This window comes from Neophocaena asiaeorientalis, unplaced genomic scaffold (assembly GCF_003031525.2).
Source record: "Neophocaena asiaeorientalis asiaeorientalis breed wild unplaced genomic scaffold, Neophocaena_asiaeorientalis_V1.1 scaffold79, whole genome shotgun sequence".
NCBI lineage: Eukaryota > Metazoa > Chordata > Mammalia > Artiodactyla > Phocoenidae > Neophocaena > Neophocaena asiaeorientalis.
Window position 1 is genome coordinate 6,498,647 of NW_020175402.1, and position 19,982 is coordinate 6,518,628.

Sequence of the window (19,982 nt, forward strand, 5' to 3'; positions counted from 1 at the left end):
TTTTTTTTTTGCGGTACGCGGGCCTCTCACTGTTGTGGCCTCTCCTGTTGCGGAGCACAGACTCCGGACGTGCAGGCTCAGCGGCCATGGCTCACGCACCCAGCCACTCCGTGGCATGTGGGATCTTCCAGGAGCGGGGCACGAACCCGTGTCCCCTGCTTCGGCAGGCGGACTCTCAGCCACTGCGCCACCAGGGAAGTCCCTGATGATGTGAATTTTGTGATTGTTAAATTAGAAATTCATGTAAAGTGCTTTGCACAATGATTCTTATTCCACTTTACAAGTAATGAATGTGAGTCTGGGTTTAGAGAAATGCTCTTTGGAACTAACTGAGTTTAAACCCAAATAGGTGAAACGATCTCAGAGGACAGGTGGATATGGTCCACTTGATGTTCTGTGAGGTATACAGATAGAAATTGAACAATAATCGATCTCCGTGATTAGAAAATTTAGAGGTCTGTCATCTTGGAATTTACTTGCTCCTTTTTGGAAAGATCGGCAATCCTCACAAACAGAAAGCAAAATGGAAATTTTAATTATGTCCAACAACGTGACATTTTAACCAGTCCAAAGAGACTTCTGCTTAGGCAGAAGCATTTACTATGCATTGGAAAGTACAAGTAAATACTACTCTGCTCCTCAGATAAATAGAAGATAGCCTACGTACATGGAATTCTTAGTAGTGGCCCTTTGCCTAGACAGAGACCGTGAAGCTATAATTAACACTAAATTTACAATAGCAAATCAAGCTTTAAAACGAATTGTCCTCCATTTATGGGGACTAAGATGGTATGTAAAGTTGTCAGTTGTCCCCCACTTAATTATTTGAAACCACAGTCCTTAATTAGAAGATGCAACAACATTATTAAAAGGCTGTCACAATCCCGCCAGATGAAAACTGCTGACCACAAGCATGTAGACCCCCAAATTGGCTGAAACCAGAAGATGGGTGATGCTTGAAACTTCACCTTGTTGCCAAGCAATCAGAGAATTGTCCATGAGCTGATAGTGCACCCTGCAGCCTCCTCCCTCACACTGCCTTTGAAACCTTTGTCTCCTAACCAGCAACTTGGAGTTCGTTTTAGGACATTAATCCACCATCTTCCCGGTTGCTGGCCTCATGAATAAAGCAACTTTTCCCATTGAAAAACAAAAAAATAAAAGGCTGTCACGTAACACTGGAACTCACTGAATGGCTCTATATCCTGACTCCACTTGCTCAAAATAAATACAGGGAAATTTTGTTATAACTTCTCTTTTTAATGAGCAAAAGTTAACCAGTGCCAAAATTCCCTGGTTAGGTACTTCTGTAAGTTGCAGTAATTTCAAGTAGTAAATTATTAGATGGTACTGAATAAATTCAGGACAGTACTCCTAATGGTTTAGAGCTGTCTAATCTCTTCCCAGATAGTTCGTTACTACTTTCAAGAGTTTTCAAACATTTAGGAAAAACCATAGTCTTGAAAATAATTTAAGTTTAATTTGTGATTTAAATTTGTAAAATATATGTTTGTATTTCTGCACAGGTATCTGTGGTTGGTGGGATTATGGGAGGTTTTCTTCTTTTTTTTTTTTCTATGCTCTTAAAGATATTTTCCAAATTTTATACAATGAATTAATGATTTTTATAATCAGAAAAAGCTTCCTGAAACAATTGTGTCCTAAAGCCGTTAGGTGGGATAGAGCAAGATAGTCATCCATGCTGAGAGGCAGTCTGGCTGGGGATATTGGGGCCTAAGCAGGGTGAGGAGAATGTTCATTGTGGGGGGCCAGCCTGGCAGGAGAAGTCAGAGCTCAAGTAGGATGAAAAGGGAGTCGTGAAGGCCTGCAGAGGGCATCCCTATGGGATGGTACCTGATACAGGTGTTGAAGCCTAAGCCGGGTGAAGAAGATGTCTATGGAAGGGGTAGCCTAACACCAGGAGTCAGAACCTGAGTGAGTTAAGGAGGACATGTGTGGGGAGCAGCCTAGCATGGGGAATTCAGAGTCTAAGCCAGTGAAGAGGGCACCCACGTGGAGGAGGGGTCAGTGGCAGCAAAGAGAGATTGGTTATGTACAGGGGGTTGATCAAATGAGTCAATGTATTGTATTAAGGATAATGGGAGCCAGGTTTCTGACTGTCAGTAAAGGGAGATACAAATTAGAGTGAGAGAGAAATTAAAATGAACCCTGTGGTGTTGCATTAAAACTCGAGGTTTCAGTGTAAACTCATTGTTTCCAATAGATAGATGGATGGATAGATAGTTGTTAGATAGAGATGTAAGTAGGTATACATACACACACACACACACACACACACACACACACACACACACTCACATACTCTGACTCTACGTTGTGCCAGAAGGAGGTGCTCAAAAAATGATGGGAAGGGCTTCCCTGGTGGCGCAATGGTTGAGAGTCCGCCTGCCTATGCAGGGGACACGGGTTCGTGCCCTGGTCCGGGAAGATCCCACATGCCGCGGAGCGGCTGGGCCCGTGAGCCATGGCCGTTGAGCCTGCGCGTCTGGAGCCTGTGCTCCGCAACGGGAGAGGCCACAACAGTGAGAGGCCTGCATACCGCAAAAAACAAAAAAAAAAGAAAAAAAAAATGATGGGAAATGGTCAGAGGGACACAGAATCCAGCTTAGAAAGGCTCCCACTAACCAAATCTGGGACGATTTAAGCACTAAAATAAATAAGGAAAATAATTGATTATATTACATTGAATAAGCTGAGAATCCCTGAGTCCATACTGATATAAATGAGTGAATAGATTAAAAGTTTGACAAGGAATAGACTATTTCCAAATACATTCCCACAGAATATTTATTAATTACAAAGAGGTAAAGAGGAATTTCATAGAAGAGAAGCCCGGCAGACATCACTGATCAAAATGAACATCTGGAAGAGACAAATTGAAATCATGTTCCCCCTGATAGGATGCAGTGAGAACACAGGGTCACTTCTGTGATATTCCTGTGAAAGATGTATAACTTATGGGGTCAATTTGTGGAGAAACATCAGACAGGCCCAAATTGAGGGGCATTCTATAGAATAACTGGCCTATAATCTTTAGAAGTTCAAGATTAGGAAAGTCAAAGAAAGACTAAGAAACTTTTCCAGACTAAGAGGACACAAGAGAGATGAACTAAATGAAACTCCATGAGGCTAAATTGGATTCTTCTGCCATACAGAACATTTTGGAAATAACTGGGTAAACTTGAATGGGGTCTGAGGATTAGATGGCAGTAATGTATTATTGTTTATTTCCTTGTTTTCAGAGCCCTGTGGAGGTTATGTAGGAGAATGTCCTTGTTTGTAGGAATTACACACCAGAGTACTTGGGAGTGATTGGTCATCAGGTTGACAATTTGCTCTCAAATGGTTCAGGAAAAATTGTTTGTATTGTAGGTAACTTTTAAGCATGTTTCAAAATTTTTTTAGTTATATAAAAAAATGTTAAATGCAAAGCATCAGCCAAACCTCAAATATAAATATTATTTTCAACTAACAAGGAAAGTCATAGTTTTAAAGATCTCTTCTTACCACCTGCCCTTAATACAATTTTAAAGCATGCTTACTTATTAGAAAATCATTTAACTACATAGTTTGAAATTTAAATCTGTATTAAAATTGATTGACCCCGTTAATGTCCCTTAGAGTTGGAGAAGTATGGGGAAGATTTCATCATGATTGCTTCATTTAATGTCTTAAAACTTGTCTTCAAATTAAAGTGATTAAAATTATTTCTCGGGCTTCCCTGGTGGCGCAGTGGTTGAGAGTCCGCCTGCCGATGCAGGGGACACGGGTTCGTGCCCCAGTCCGGGAAGATCCCACATGCCGCGGAGCGGCTGGGCCCGTGAGCCATGGCCGCTGAGCCTGTGTGTCCGGAGCCTGTGCTGCACAACGGGAGAGGCCACAGCAGTGAGAGGCCCGCGTACCGCAAAAAAAAAAAAAAAAATTATTTCTCTTCTATGAGTTACTTATGATGTACCACTGTACCAGAAACCTAAGGGTGCAATAATAGTAAACACTTATACTTTACAAAGCAGTTTCACAAGCATTCTCATTTTATCCTACTAGTCACATTCATTCATTCATTCATCAAAGATTAAAAGAATCATTGCCTATACTAGTCTCAAGAAGTAGGTATTATTATGCTTCTTACTTTATGGTTAGGAGATTGAGGTCACCACTCTTAAGTGCAGGAGCTAGGATTCCAGCTGCAGTGATGTGACTTGGGTCCTGGCTAAAGCCTGCTACCTTAAACTGAGTCATAACTTGCCTATGACCGTGTAATCCCTCCATGCTTGTTTCTTCGTCAGCAAAGTGAAAGTGTTGGACTCTATAATCTTCAAGCTCCATTCCAGCTTCGAATCCTAAACTTCAAGCCATCAATAATACTAACACTAACAACAACAAAGACAAAAAAATCAAAAACCCATAAAATGGGAGTAACCTTAACTAGAAAAGTATATAATGTATATGAGGGAAAAAACTACAAAAATTTCCTGAGATGATTTTAATGACTTGAATATACAGACTTGCTTATGTGTTTATTTTCCCATTCTCCTTTTTTGTGTTCAATTTCAGAGTCATTAATAAAGAGCATTCAGGTATGATGGCTTAGCGCTTGTGGAAGGAAGTTTTTATTCTGAGATGCTGAGTCATTAACAAATCTGCAGTTTCTTTCCTGAGATTTTTTTTTTATGGGGGGGGTGTTATTCCAGGGAACCCTTTGTTCTTTTTAATGAGAATAAAGACAGATGAGTTTGGAAGAGACTTTCTCTTGTTAAATGAATAGGTCACTGCTGCTTTTTATAGCTGGAGGCTGGCAGTCTTATGGGAAATAGGCATTTACATGGTTTTTCTTTGGGGGTATGGCTGCTTTATTGTTACCATGAATTTCTGTTTGATTGGTTTGAATTGCACAGCACTAGGAGTAATATTTTTATTTCAAAGCTGAACATAACAGCTCATGAGCACTTTTCAAAAGAGAAGAAAGTTATAAAGGAGAAGGAAAGACTGTCACAGTGAGTGTTTAGGCAGTGAGGCTGATTGTTTTCAAACAAACTTAATTCATTATATGCCTAGTAATGAAGACATCTTAATAACAGAGAAAACAGCCCCATTATCTACATGCCTCTATTAACCAATTTATTTTGTTTAGGTCAGTGGGCAGGACACCATCTGTTACCAGAAATTTTCTTTTCATCAAGCCTGCCCCCATTAAGAATCCCCAGTTAAGCAACTTCAGCTGCCCTCCTGTTTAATTTCCACATTAACTCAATTCAGGGATAGGGAGAGAAAAAGGCAGCTAAGGGGATATTGTAAGTTGTACCATGCCCTCAGAGGATTTAATTTGGTCACCTCCTTGGCAAGATAAATTAGTGGGAGGAGTTTACATGTGTTGGAGAAAAGGCCTAAGGAGAGGGAGGGGCAGAACTGATGGTGGATGAGGTAGCTTTAAAGAAATTTAGAAGGTTATATTTTTTAACTTTTTTTTTCTGATAGCTTTTGGTGACTTTTGGTTTCTCCAAGGTCTCTTTTTCCAAGGCATATTTCAATTATTTAGACACAGGTAGTGATAAGAGTCCTTTTCCATACATAATAGTCTACTTTTAGGACTATGAAATATATCTATGTATATGTTTATATAAAGTACAAGTAATATACAAATGTTATTATTGTAAATGTTGACACTGTGACACTGAAAGTCTTTTTGTTTTTCTTCTATCAAAGGTCCATGACTCCAGCTCAGGCTGACCTGGAATTTCTTGAGAATGCCAAAAAGTTGTCTATGTATGGTGTTGACCTTCATAAAGCAAAGGTAATGGTAACTTTGGCCTTTATTAATATGCATGTATCAGACCTGTGTCATATAATATTTCTTACCAACCTTTATCTGGGGCATTACAAAACGTTCAGAGGAGTTAGTAATTCTTGTTGGAATTTTAAGTTGAAACAGTCAAGTGTATTAAGTGTATCAGTTGAATTGCCCTTTTACAATTCCACCATCAGAACGAAGTTTCACACCTAAGCAACCATAAGGATCAAAAGATATAGCACCGAGAGCAAAAGAAATGATAATTTCCTAAAATGCAGATACACTTGTAAATATAGTGACAGTGAGGCATGTTTCACAGACAACATCACCTATATCAGAATCACCTGGGGTGTTTATTAAATATGCAGATTCCTGAGCTTCTCCCAGATTTACTGAATTACTTTGGAGGAGCGGCTAAGTCTCCAGATTTAATGAATATCCCAAATGATCCTCCTTCATGTTTGAATCTGAGAATCACTGGCGTAAGGTAGTGGTTCTCAAAGTGTGGTCTCTGAACCAGCGTTTAGCATCGTCTAGGAACTTGTTAGAAATGCTCATGTCAGCTCATGTCAGGTCCCATCCCAGTCTCACTGAATCAGAAACTATGTGGGTGGAGCCCAGCAGTCTGTTTTAACAAGCTCTCCAGGTGATTCTAATGTACAGGGGAGGAACCACAGTGGCTCATTTGAGAACCACTGGGTTAGGGATTTGGAAACTTGAGCTTTCATCCTAGTTCTACCTAATACAACCTAACACAATGAATACTTAAGGGATGTCACTTGACTTCTCTCATCCTCAGCTACTGAAATGTCTGGGGAGGTTGAGGAGTTTGTGAGAGAAAGAAAGGGCTCAAGGGATGACCTGAGGTTCATTTAGAGAAATTTAACTAGGATGCGTGATGGGGAATCAAAACCATGTCCAGTGAGAAACAGGCAAAGGAATAGGGCTACTTAACCCACAGAAGGGAAAGTTTAGGAAAGATATAATGTCAGTCTTCATGGATTTCAAGGATTAACTTGTGGAGTAAAGATTTTACTATGGCTCCAAGATATAACACTAGAGCCGGTAAAATGAAAACTGCAGGGAAATACTTTTCAGTCCAGTTGGACAAATTGTCTCACAGAGCTATTTCAAAGATGGGATGGGCTACCTCAGAAGGGATTGAGTCGTCTATCACCAGAGATATTCCAGGTTAGGCAGAATAATCACTTGGTAGGAATTTAGAAAAGGACATTCAAACATTTGGTGGGTGATTGGACTAAAATGACCTTTCAGGTTTCTCCCAACCTGAATATCTGTATCTGAGGTTTCTTCCTTATTTACATTCTAGTAACTAATAAAATTTCATTACATGTTAGTGAGTTTTCTTAAGATGTTGCTCTGGATTGTTTTGGGCTGGGTACTGTAACTTCTGTGAATCTCAAAAGTAGATGGTAGGAAGATCAGATAAGGTCCAGAACTGAAATTGTTAGGTTTTGCTTCTCAATTTCTGCTGGAGGCTGGTGTCAATTCAGTAATTATCAGGATTACATGAGGAGTCAGGCAGCATATTTCTACAGCAAATGTTGTAAAGCAAGTTGTTTCTCCAAAACATATAGTTAAAAGAGAGATGTAGGGCTTCCCTGGTGGCTCAGTGGTTGAGTGTCCGCCTGCCGATGCAGGGGACGCCGGTTCGTGCCCCGGTCCGGGAAGATCCCACATGCCGCGGAGCGGCTGGGCCCATGAGCCATGGCGGCTGAGCCTGTGCGTCCGGAGCCTGTGCTCCGAAACGGGAGAGGCCACAACAGTGAGAGGCCCGCGTACCGCAAAAAAAAAAAAAAAGAGAGAGATGTAGTTGTATCCACAGCCTTTAAAAACTTAAGGGGACATCTTCTGGGAAATTCTGTTACGTAGTCATCGAATTGAAGCTGAATATAATTTCTTCTTCTCTCTATTGTGCTTGTACATAACACACGTAGGCACTAATATGTTTCTTTATACTCATTTTGGGAAAAGGAGCAGTCTAGAAGCATATAACTCCAGTCTTTTATTACTTATCTAAATAAATGGTTAGCTGTAGAGATTAACTCAGGTGAAATTTATTTTCCTTGAATTATAGACATAGATGATTAATATTATATATTTAATTAAAATTTTTTCTTTAATAAAGAGGCATGCAAATATGGCTTTATTGGTAACTTACTGTTCCTTTTTGACCTGAGGATAATATTTATAACTTACTATACTTAAAAAAAAACTTACTATACTTAACATCAGTAATTATAAAAATCTGAGTTCTCTCATACTGAGTTTATAAGGAATAGAGTCAACTCCTATACTTATCATGGTCTTTGGAGGGATGACCACTTTATCATAGAAAAACAAGAATTATAGTTGTGCATGTATATTTGGTAGTATACATAACCCTATGCCCTGGCCTCCAGGAAGTCCTGGTGATCTGCTGACTTAAACATACATGTATACGGCATGCAGCTACCATAGCTACCATAGTAATTATTTGCTGACTATGATAATGATAGGTTTGAGTACTTCAGAACTGGGAGACCAAAATGCCTGCCCTAGGATTTTCATATACAGACAGGCATGGTGAAAATAAATTAGTGTCTCTTTTTGAATTATTAAGGGAAGCCTTTTTTTTTAAATTCATTTATTTATTTATTGGCTGTGTTGGGTCTTCGTTGCTACACGCAGGCTTTCTCTAGTTGCGGCGAGCAGGGGCTATTCTTCGTTGTGGTGCGTGGGCTTCTCATTGCAGTGGCTTCTCTTGCTGTGGAGCACGGCCTCTAGGCATGCAGGCTTCAGTAGTTGTGGTACCCAGGCTCAGTAGTTGTGGCTCGCGGGCTCTAGAGCTCAGGCTCAGTAGTTGTGGCGCACGGGCTTAGTTGCTCCGTGGCATGTGGGATCTTCCCCGACCAGGGCTTGAACCCGTGTCCCCTGCATTGGCAGGCAGATTCTTAACCACTGCGCCACCAGGAAGTCCCAGGGAAGCCTTTTTGGAGGCTGCAGAGGCTCAGTTTTATGAGAGGAGTGTTGTGAAGGTAGATGAGGTGCAAGCTGAGTGACATTTCACAGTGGCTTTGAGGGGTGGTGATGGTGGCTGTATTACTCCTCATAGCAGTCGATTCCTTCAGTGGGTAAGATGTGTGTATGTCCATGTTTCTTGGACAAAAGAAAAGCAGATGTTCCTTCAGTCACTAATAATGAATGAAATAATTGATAGTAATGGTTGAAGGTTTAAGCTTAGTGTATGTTGTTACTAAAATACCTTGAAATTTCCTAATTTATCAACCTACATGAATCAAGATTTTTATAAATCTGAAGCAAAGAATTTACTAATATTTGCCATAATAAGTTATGATTAATAATGTGGGCAGGTAACAAACTCAGTGTAAACACTTACTGAGCATGTTGTCAATAACAGTATTTGGAGTGATATGGCAATGATTTAGATACAGTTTCCACCCTCAAGGACTGAATTTTAATTTTTTTCTAGTTGTTTTCCTCATTATAAAGGTGATATATTAATTGTATATATATATATTATCCATACATAATTGTATGTGCCTAGAAAATAGGATAATCCTGGAAATTATCAAATCAGTACTGGTTACTGTTAAAGAGTGTGGGAGGAGGAGGGTAGATTTTTTTTTAATTTTACACATTTCTGTATTGTTTGAATTTCTTACATACATGTGTTAGTTTTTTCATATTTGAATGCTTTTTAAAAGATAATACACGTTTATTGTAATTGGAATGTATAGAAAACTGAAATGAAAAATTGCTCATAATTGTACCACCTAAAGAATGCCATTATTAACATTTTGGTTTATTCATCTTTCTTCTATGTATATTTTTTATATTGTTGGAATCAAATTATGTATGTAATTTTATCCTGCTTTATTTTGCTTAATGTTACAACATAATTATTTTCCCATTTATCTCCCAAATTCTATTTAACTGTTTTAATAGCCACATTGTATTTCACTATATGGATGAACAATAATTTAACCCTAATGCTTGGATACTTAGGTTATATCCAGTTTTTCACTCTTGTAACATTCTGAACATTATCATGTGTAAAGCTTTTTCTGTGATTTGAATTATTTCCTTAGAACAGATTATAGAAATAGAATTACTGAGTCTGATTTGGACATTTTAAAGATATTTGTGGTAGGTAATAACATTGATTTTTAAGTGTAGTATAGTAACAACATTTTTGCATAGACCAAATAGTCCCATGGGTTATGGTAGTTAGGTTAAACTTTATTTTTCATTGTATTCTTTGTAACTGTATTTGGTTGTTAATATCTTCAGATTGTCTAATAATAGTTGACTATGTTGAGCACTTTGCTCAAGACTGAAACGCTAACGCTTTTTTTCCTCAGGACTTGGAGGGAGTGGATATCATCCTAGGTGTCTGCTCTAGTGGCCTTCTGGTTTACAAAGATAAGCTGAGAATTAACCGCTTTCCTTGGCCCAAAGTGCTGAAGATTTCTTACAAACGTAGCAGCTTTTTCATTAAGATTCGGCCTGGAGAGGTACAGAATTCGTGTTTCCCTTTCCTCCTGAATCAAACACAGACCATGTCTAAAACATCTCTTCATTCCTGTTTTCCTTGTTATGTCATCTATGTGGTCTCTCTATAGCTAACTATTTAGGTGCTGATATTTTGTTTCCTAATCAGTCCCGTGATGCTTCTTCTCTTCCTTCCTATTTGTTTTCTGGACAGTTCTCTTCATGTAGGTAAATGTACTATGACCAAAAGTGAAATTTGGATAATAAACTTGTTCCTTGTTTACTCCAGGTAAAAGCTTGATGGAAAATATTTTTAAATTAAGTAGCATGAGACTTTTAAATTGTGGGGTTAAATTACTTATGTTTTATACCACCAGTCCCTTACCTTATATAATTATTTGTATATGTAGGTTCTAGTAGTTACTGGGAATGTGTCCTAGGGTCAAGTTCTAGATTTTTAGTAGAGTTGGATGTTCAACTTTGTACCAGATAACTCAGTTACTAGTTGGTGATCAGTTTTCAGAATATATTAATGCTGGCTAAATTTAACTTTTATATTAAAGAGCCATCATGGTATAGCAGAAAATTGTTCAAGTAGGAATTAAATTTTAAAAAAAGTTGTAGTGCCTACTCTGCCACCTACTAAGTAAAAGACCCTGGATAAATCTAAAGTGTTCCTTACCATTCAAGGGGGATAATACCTGCTCTGTCAAGGTTGATTTGAAGATCAAATGAGATGACAGAGGTAAAAGCTCTGAACAGGAAAGCATCGTACTAATGTAAAGAGGCTTTTTTGTGTATATATCACCATCTGCTGGTGAAAAATGGCTCATTATTTGAACATGGAAATACTGAATGTGCAGCCTTAAAATTTAGGATAAGGATTATCATTGAAGCATTTATTTATACCATAGTTATTTACCTGTGCCTAGCAAAAGTCAAAGAATTTCAAATCCAAGAGTCATTCAGTCAATAAATATTTACTGATGGCTTTCTTTGTGTGAGACACTATTCTAGGGGCTAGGAACAGTAAATATCAATAGAAGAGTCCATCCCTCAACAATCTTTTTTTTTTTAACATCTTTATTGGAGTATAATTGCTTTACAATGGTGTGTTAGTTTCTGCTTTATAACAAAGTGAATCAGCTATACACATATAGATATATCCCCATATCTCTTCCCTCTTGTGTCTCCCTCCCTCCCACCCTCCCTATCCCACCCCTCTACATGGTCACAAAGCACCGAGCCTATCTCCCTGTGCTATGCGGCTGCTTCCCACTAGCTATTTTACATTTGGTAGTATATATAAGTCCATGCCACTTTCTCACCTTGTCCCACATTACCCTTACCCTTCCCTGTGTCCTCAAGTCCATTCCTCAACAGTCTTACAATTTAATGTGGGAAGGCAGAAAAAAAAAATATATATATATATATGATAATGGGAAGTCTTTGGTTTCTTTAAATGTTAACTATATAATATATACTAAAAATGCAAAATTCTTACTTAAGAAAGCAATAAAGAACAACAGTAGGATTTTGAAAAGTGTAGTATAGTATTGTGACTACAACAGATGATTCAGAAGTAGCGTGGTGTAGTGGCAACCATGAAATTCTGGTTCTGACACTTAATAGCTGTGAGACTAAGCAGGTGACTTCTCTGACCTCAGTTTCTTCATGTATAAAAATACAGATGATACTGTCTGATCATAGTGTTATTGGCAATAATAGCCACTAGAAGTAAATGTCAGTGTCCTTTCCATCTTATAAAGTATGCTTAAGGCAGAAAAAAAGAGGCAAGAGACTAGCAGGACAGTGTTTCCAGTAGCCCTGGCAGGATGTGGTTTACTTCAGTCAAAGAAGTATCTAGATAAACTAATGATCAATCAAAGAAAAAAAAAGGCATTTAATAATTCAATAATCTGGTTTGAGCCACAATCTTTAGTTCCTATTACTAAAAACGATTGCATAATAATATTAGTTGATTGGAGGAATCATCTGCTATCCTATTCCCTGATTATTGAGTAGTCTAGTATCCTAAATGCAGACAGTAACTAAGGAAGAGCAGTGTCTGGACAATCAAAATGTGACTTGATTGTGTCTCAGAATAATATACAGTGTATATGTGTGTGTGTGTGTGTGTGTGTGTGTGTGTTTCTGAACAAAATAACATGTGTAAATGATATAAGATGCATTCCCTGGCTTCCTTGCTGTGGAAAAAACCACTCTCAGTTGAGTAAATTTCTTTTGGTAAGTAGGAAAAAATTTCAAATGATATTTTATGTCCTTAGACTAGTAACTTTCTTTTTATTCACAATGATCTCTTCTGCAGCACCATATTTCTCTGGTCCTGTATCACTGTAGTTGAATAATACTTTATGTTCCATGTTTGCTTGTGTATTTATAGCAAGAACAGTATGAAAGTACCATCGGATTCAAACTTCCCAGTTACCGAGCAGCTAAGAAATTATGGAAGGTCTGTGTAGAGCATCACACGTTTTTCAGGTATTGTTCTCACTTAAGTATTTTTCAAGGATAAATTATTTATGCATGCTTCTATTTTAAACCTGCTATTGAAATTTCCTTCTTTGCATGGCTGGCCGTCTTTTATTTAGCTCAGGTGAGATCATCTTAAGCAAGATAAAATGAGTCTAGTTCTCCTTCTTTGGGTTGAAAAACACTGTCTTAACATTCCCAGAGCACCTTTCTGTGTATGGTAGAAGGATGAGGGCAATGAAGAATAGGAACCTGTATTTACTAGAGGCTCTGTGATTGCCCTAACTGGAGCTAAAACCAGTCCTGTCAGGAAGAGGTACCCTGACTTAGCTCCACATGGAATTTCTCTAAGGAGTGCTTAACTACTCTGTGGAACTCTTATACTTAAAGATGTGAAGCTGATCGTTATCTTGGTTCTAATCAACCCCAGAAAGGGAGCACAGAGAACCATCTTCAAAGCACAGTTGTATCAGATAAACAGAAGACAGAAGAAAGTTTCATCTCCTTTGCTTTTCAAGAGGACATATAATTAACCCCTTGTGTTCATTTACCAAGCATTTTCTGTGTGCTTACCCTTTGTATAGGCACTGTACTAGGCATTGGGAATATATCACTAGATAGTTCTAGCCCCTGTCCTGGTGGAACATAAAATCTAGCAGACAAATAATTACTTCTGTTGAAAGGAGAGCCAGCTAGTTGTCAGTTTGCCTTTTTAAGAAAATATCTTTATTATAGAAAATTGCATGTATAGCACAATGAAGAGAATGGTATAATGAACTCCTCTGGTCCCAAACTCCATCTTCAACAATTATCACCCCAAGGTCAATCTTGCTTCATCTATATCCCCACTCACTCCTTCCTACTACTTCTCAGATTATTTTAAAGCAAATCCCAGACTTCATGCCATGTCGTTCATAAATAAACTTGACTCTTTATGAATGGCTCTCAAGAGAGAGAACCACGATAACTTTTTCTTCTATTTGTAATTTCATATCATACTTAGCACTAAAGAACACTGGACAGAAAGACAAGTCAGGGAAAATAACATTTCAATTCTCATTTCAAATAAAACATGAGGCTACACCTTATATTCGATTAAAGAATCTTAATTATTGGCATTAAGATATTTCTTTATGTTTTCATCATTTTCTTTAAAACCAAGAAAATAGAGTTTTAAAAGAGGGTGAGGAAGAGTAAAAAGAGGTTTTTTCCCCTTTTCTTTTAATTGAAGTATAGTTGATTTACAATGTTGTGTTTGTTTCAGGTGTACACCAAAGTGATTCAGTTATACATATATATATATTATCAGATTCTTTTCCCTTATAAGTGATTACAAAATATTGAGTATAGTTCCCTGTACTATATAATAGGTCCTTGTTGGTTATCTGTTTGTTTGTTTTTTTTTCGGTATGTGGGCCTCTCATTGTTATGGCCTCTCCTGTTGTGGAGCACAGGCTCTGGACGCACAGGCTCAACGGCCATGGCTCACGGGCCTAGCTGCTCTGTGGCATGTGGGATGTTCCCGGACCGGGGCATGAACCCATGTCCCCTGCATCGGCAGGCGGACTCTCAACCACTGTGCCACCAGGGAAGCCCTGGTTATCTGTTTTATATACAGCAGTGTGTATATGTTAATCTCAAACTCCTAATTTTCCCCTCCCCCCCCAAAAAAGAGTTATTTTGAATGTTTAGTATCTATGGTATAGGTTTCAGCTGCAGCCAATGCATTTACTTGTAGGATAGCATATTTAAATCCATTGCATCAAAATAAGAGGATATATTAACATGTAATTCTTCATTACATAAAAGAAAGCATTTGCTGAATTAAACTACCCCAAAGAGAAAAAAATACTCTCTTTTTGGTAGTATTTGATGTAACAATTTAGCAAATATTCAGCAAATATTTATTGAATGCCAGATTCATGCCAGGCACTATGCCCGAAGTGAAAACACAAAATGAATAAGTCATAGTCTTTATTCTTTACCCAAAGAGAGCTCACAGTCTCATAGTGGAGACCAGCACATAAACAGATTGTTTCAATTCAGTGTAGTAAATGCCATGACAAAAGAGAGCACAGGGTACTGCTTAGAAAGAAGACGGGGTTCCTAACTGAGTTGAAAATACACCAAATATCCTATTAAATAGGATTTAATAGGCATTGAATACCAGGCATTGAGTTTGGAGTGCATTGACAAAATTATTATTCTAGGAGAGGGGAAAAAGAGCTCTGGGCTTGAATTCTATGACTGCCCAACTTCTTAACAGCTATGACCTTAAGCAAGTAACCTTCTTTGAGGTTCAGTTTCTTTTATCTATAAAATGATGAAAATATTACAGGGGTACAGTGAAAATAGTACAGTGCTATAAAAGCATTTTGAAAACCATAAGACCCTACCTATAGAGATACAAGATTATATCATTAATATAAGCTACAAATAAATTATACATATTGTTTTGAGAAATGACAGAATTAAAATAATGATTGCTTGATTGGAAATTTGTCTTAGTAACTATAAGGAAGCTGTGAGAATTGTGAAATTTTAATACTTGATTTTGTCTTTAATCTCACAACCTCATTAGAGTGAGATGATGTATATAATATATGATTATCATGTTTTTCCCCCCAGACTGACATCTACAGACACCATTCCTAAAAGCAAATTTCTTGCCCTGGGATCCAAATTTCGATACAGTGGCCGAACTCAGGCTCAGACCAGGCAAGCTAGTGCTCTGATTGACAGGCCTGCCCCACACTTTGAGCGTACAGCAAGCAAACGGGCATCCCGAAGCCTTGATGGAGGTTTGTATTGAATATTAATGATTTCTTGTTATCCTAACTCTTTAGAGAGAGATAAAGGAAGAATGGTTATCAGATGTGATCGGGTACATTCAAACTAAGTACAGTTATCTATAAGAGAATCAAATTAAAGAGTCTCAGTGATAAAACGAAATGGATCTCACTAATTGTCGAATTTAGTGGAATCATCTTAAGAAAAGGAGAACAGAGGTTCAGAGAGAGTAGTAACTAGATCAAGGTCCCACTGCTGGGAAGTGGTGGATTGAACACCACTAGAATTGGAATTAGAATTCAGAATCTCTGCCACAGGGTGACGCCTAATGTAGTATACTGAACTAAACCCCTCTTCAACATTTTTAAATAGTTGTTTTTCAAGTAGAAAAGAGGGAAGGGGTCTGCCTCACTAGCGCAATCACTGAAAAAGTTTAGATCATTTGTCATGTGTCAATTATAGACCAAAAAAACAATCCTCTTACTGGAGTGTCCAAATTTTGTTTAAATAAAAGAGGGAGGAAGTAAACAAGTTTCATAATTGTATATACTGACAGAAGATCTGTTTCAGTTTTTCTAAGTTTAGTCTCAAGGATTTGAGAGCATTAGCATTACTGAAATGAAGTAAAAAGCCACAATCAGTTCTTTTTTTTTTTTTGGCCCTGCCACGTGGCTTGCAGGATCTTAGTTCCCCTACCGGGGATTGAACCTGGGCGCCAGCAGTGAAAGCACCGAGTCCTAACCACTGGATCACCAGGGGATTCCCAAGCCATATTCAGTTCTTTATGCAGCTAGAAAGAGGTGGCAACTAAATAAAAGTTCAGAAGGCAGTAACCAAAATAGAGTATTGCTGATTGCAGCTCTATACTATCTATTGTAAAAGCAAGGTGCATGTTACAGTAGTTACAGGCTTCAGTTCTGGAGTCGGACCTGGTTCCAATCTCAACCACTGCATTTATGATCTATCTTTTTGGGTGAGTTACTTACTCAGTGTCTCAGTTTTCTCATTCGTAAAATGGGTATGATGATAATATAATATTATCTCAAAGAATTTTCATGAGAAAATAAATGAGATGATATGCTTGGCACAATGGCTGGCACTTAATGTGACCCCAAAATATTAGCTGTCGTTAAAATATTGTTAATATTCTGGCCGCAGCATTATTATTTTGTTTTGTATCATCCAGAACTATGCTGCCGTATTCTGGTTTGTTGCATTATGGGAGCATATATCAGAAATACCTAGCTCACTTTAAAGGGATCAGGAATGGGTCAGCCACACTTGGAAAAGAAATCACCTAAGCAGTAGAACTTTTGTGCTTCCGTACCACGAGTCATGCTTCTTTCTTTCTGATGTTTCTCTACAAGGCAGATTGTAGGCTTTGTTTATTTACTCTTCATCACAACACTAGGAATTAAGCTCAGAGATTAAATAACTTTTCTTAAGATATGATAGCTGGTGGATTGGAGTATAGGTTGGTTTAACTCCAAAATCCATGTTCTACCAGATCCATACTTACTTACTGATTTGTTCAACTATTTTAAACTTCTGTGTGTCAGGTATTGTTCTAGTTATTGGGGATACAGCTGTGAACATACAGACATGGTTCTGCCCTCATGGGGCTTACATTCTATGGGTAGAAACAGAAACAAAATGAAACAAGTTCAGATAGTGGTAAGTGCTATAAAGAAAATAAAACAGTAATGGGATGGAGAGTGTCTGTGGATGGGGAGATTGGGGAGCTGTTTCAAATTGAGTGGTCCACTCTAAATTTAGAAGGTTCCTCTGAGGAGCTTCATTTGAACTGAAACCTGAATTATGAGAAGGAGCCAGCCATCCCCAAGTCTGGGGGGATAAACATTCTTGAAAAGGGAGTAGCAAGTACAAAGACCTGTAGGTAGATATGAGCTTGGCATGTGTCTAGATCAGTGCTGTCCCATAGAACTTGCAATGCTGATGAAAATCTTCTATTTTGTGATGTCCAGTTTGGTAGCCAGTAGCCACATGTGGCCATATGAACTTGAAATGTGACTGTGAAACTGAGGAACTCAATTTTAACTAAACCTAAATAGTCACACATGGCTAGTACAAAGATCTACTCCACTACAGGGGTAGTAAAGCAGAATCTTGGTGAAGTCTGTTGCAGGATCTGGGTGAGAGATGACAACAGCTTGGACTTGAGTATTGGCGTTAAAGACAGTGAAAACTGGTCAGGGATACAATTCAGAAGTAGCGCTGACAGAATTACTGGTAAATTAAGTGTTGGAGATGGTAAGGAAAAGAAAATCAAGGTTTATTCCTAGGCTTGATCATTTACTACAATGGGAAAGTCTGAGAGGAGCAGAGTTTGGGGATGTAGGAAATCAAGACTTCTCTTTTGGACATGTTAAGTTTGAGGTATGATCACTCAGTCCTCATATCTGCCATATTCATATAACAACCTCAGGCATCGCTTTCTTGTCCGGTAAATCACCCTACCTCCAGTTTATCTTTGTTTTGGGGAGTTATTATTTTATCCCCATTTTTCAGTGAGAAAACTAAGGCTGGAAAGTTTAAGCAATCTGTTCAAGATCTCACAGCTAGTAAGTTCCAAAGCTTGAACAAAAACTCACGTCTGTCTGATACCATATGGCTTCTTCCACTAAATGAAATTTCATTGTTATATAGATACTATGCCTGATGTATCTTTTCTTCCTAATAGCAAAAATAACCAGCAATTCAAGGGCTAGTGAGCTTTGGTACTTTGAACAAATTAGAAATTATTTATTTATTTTCTAACATCTTTATTGGAGTATAACTGCTTCACAATGGTATGTTAGTTTCTGCTGTATAACAAAGTGAATCAGCTATACATATACATATATCCCCATATCTCCTCCCTCTTGCGTCTCCCTCCCACCCTCCCTAATGCACACCTCTAGGTGGTCACACAGCACAGAGCTGATCTACCTGTGCTATGTGGCTGCTTCCCACTAGCTACCTATTTTACATTTGGTAGTGTATATATGTCCATGCTACTCTCTCACTTCCTCCCAGCTTACCCTTCCCCCTCCCCGTGTCCTCAAGTCCATTCTTTAGGTCTCTGTCTTTATTCCTGTCCTACCCCTATGTTCTTCAGAACTTTTTTTTTTTTTTTAGATACCGTATATATGTGTTAGCATACGGAATTTCTTTTTCTCTTTCTGACTTACTTCACTCCGTATGACAGACTCTAGGTCCATCCACCTCACTACAAATAACTCAATTTCATTTCTTTTTATGGCTGAGGAAAGCTTTACTTATAAAGATGCTTCTGTTACTTGTAGAAATAACATGTTGACTGTCTCTATTTTTCTAGCTGTAGAAACCTTACAGTTCAATTCAAGATTTTTTTTTTTTTTGCGGTACGCGGGCCTCTCACTGTTGTGGCCTCTCCCGCTGCGGAGCACAGGCTCCGGACGCGCAGGCTCAGCGGCCATGGCTCACGGGCCCAGCCGCTCCGCGGCATGTGGGATCTTCCCGGACCGGGGCACGATCCCGTGTCCCCTGCATCGGCAGGCAGACTCTCAACCACTGCACCACCAGGGAAGCCCTCAATTCAAGATTTTTAAAAACCTTGATGTCTCTGTCTAATTGACTAATATTGACCAGTTATATTAAATTATACACTGTGTTCCTGGCGGGAAATCTCCAAAAATTTGTCTTCAAATGTTGTAGCAATGTTTGAGTTTCCAAAACTAAAGCATGTAAAACAATTCTAAAGGAAGACAGTCAGGTCTTTGGTGGCTTTACCGTTAGTATCACAGAGTTTAGGGAGCTTAGAAACAGTTTTTATTTTTTTCTTTTTTTAAGGTTTGTGGCAACCCTTCGTGGAGCTAGTCTATTGGCGCCATTTTCCCAACAGTATTTGCTTACTTAGTGTCTGTGTCACATTTTTTAAAAAATTTAATTTATTTTTTTATACAGTAGGTCCTTATTAGTCATCAGTTTTATACACATCGGTGTACACATGTCAATCCCAATTGCCGAATTCAGCACGCCACCATCCCACCCCCCACTACAGCTTTCCAACTATGCTGTATCACATTGATTGATTTGCATATAGAATCCTTGCATCCCTGAGATAAACCCACTTAATCATGGTGTATGATCCTTTTAATGTGTTGTTGGATTCTGTTTGCTAGTATTTTGTTGAGAATTTTTGCATTTATATTCATCAGTGATACTGGTCTGTAATTTTCTTTTTTTGTAGTATCTTTGGTTTTGGTATTAGGCTGATGGTGGCCTCATAGAATGAGTTTGGGAGTGTTCCTCCACAATTTTTTGGAAGAGCTTGAGAAGGATGGGTGTTAGCTCTTCTCTAAATGTTTGATAGAATTCACCTGTGAAGCCATCT

At 38.4% G+C, this 19,982-nt stretch overlaps 1 protein-coding gene across 7 annotated transcripts in view; it reads left to right on the forward strand.

Moving 5' to 3' along the window:
• The window catches only part of EPB41 (erythrocyte membrane protein band 4.1), a 197,805-nt gene that overhangs the window by 107,537 nt on the left and 70,286 nt on the right, over positions 1 to 19,982 (forward strand). For all 7 annotated transcript variants that reach the window (XM_024766763.1, XM_024766760.1, XM_024766764.1 and 4 more), the window contains 4 exons: positions 5,725 to 5,812; positions 10,195 to 10,347; positions 12,729 to 12,826; positions 15,446 to 15,618. In XM_024766763.1, coding sequence (XP_024622531.1) covers positions 5,725 to 5,812; positions 10,195 to 10,347; positions 12,729 to 12,826; positions 15,446 to 15,618 — 512 coding nt within the window. The remainder of the gene's footprint in view (positions 1 to 5,724; positions 5,813 to 10,194; positions 10,348 to 12,728; positions 12,827 to 15,445; positions 15,619 to 19,982) is intronic.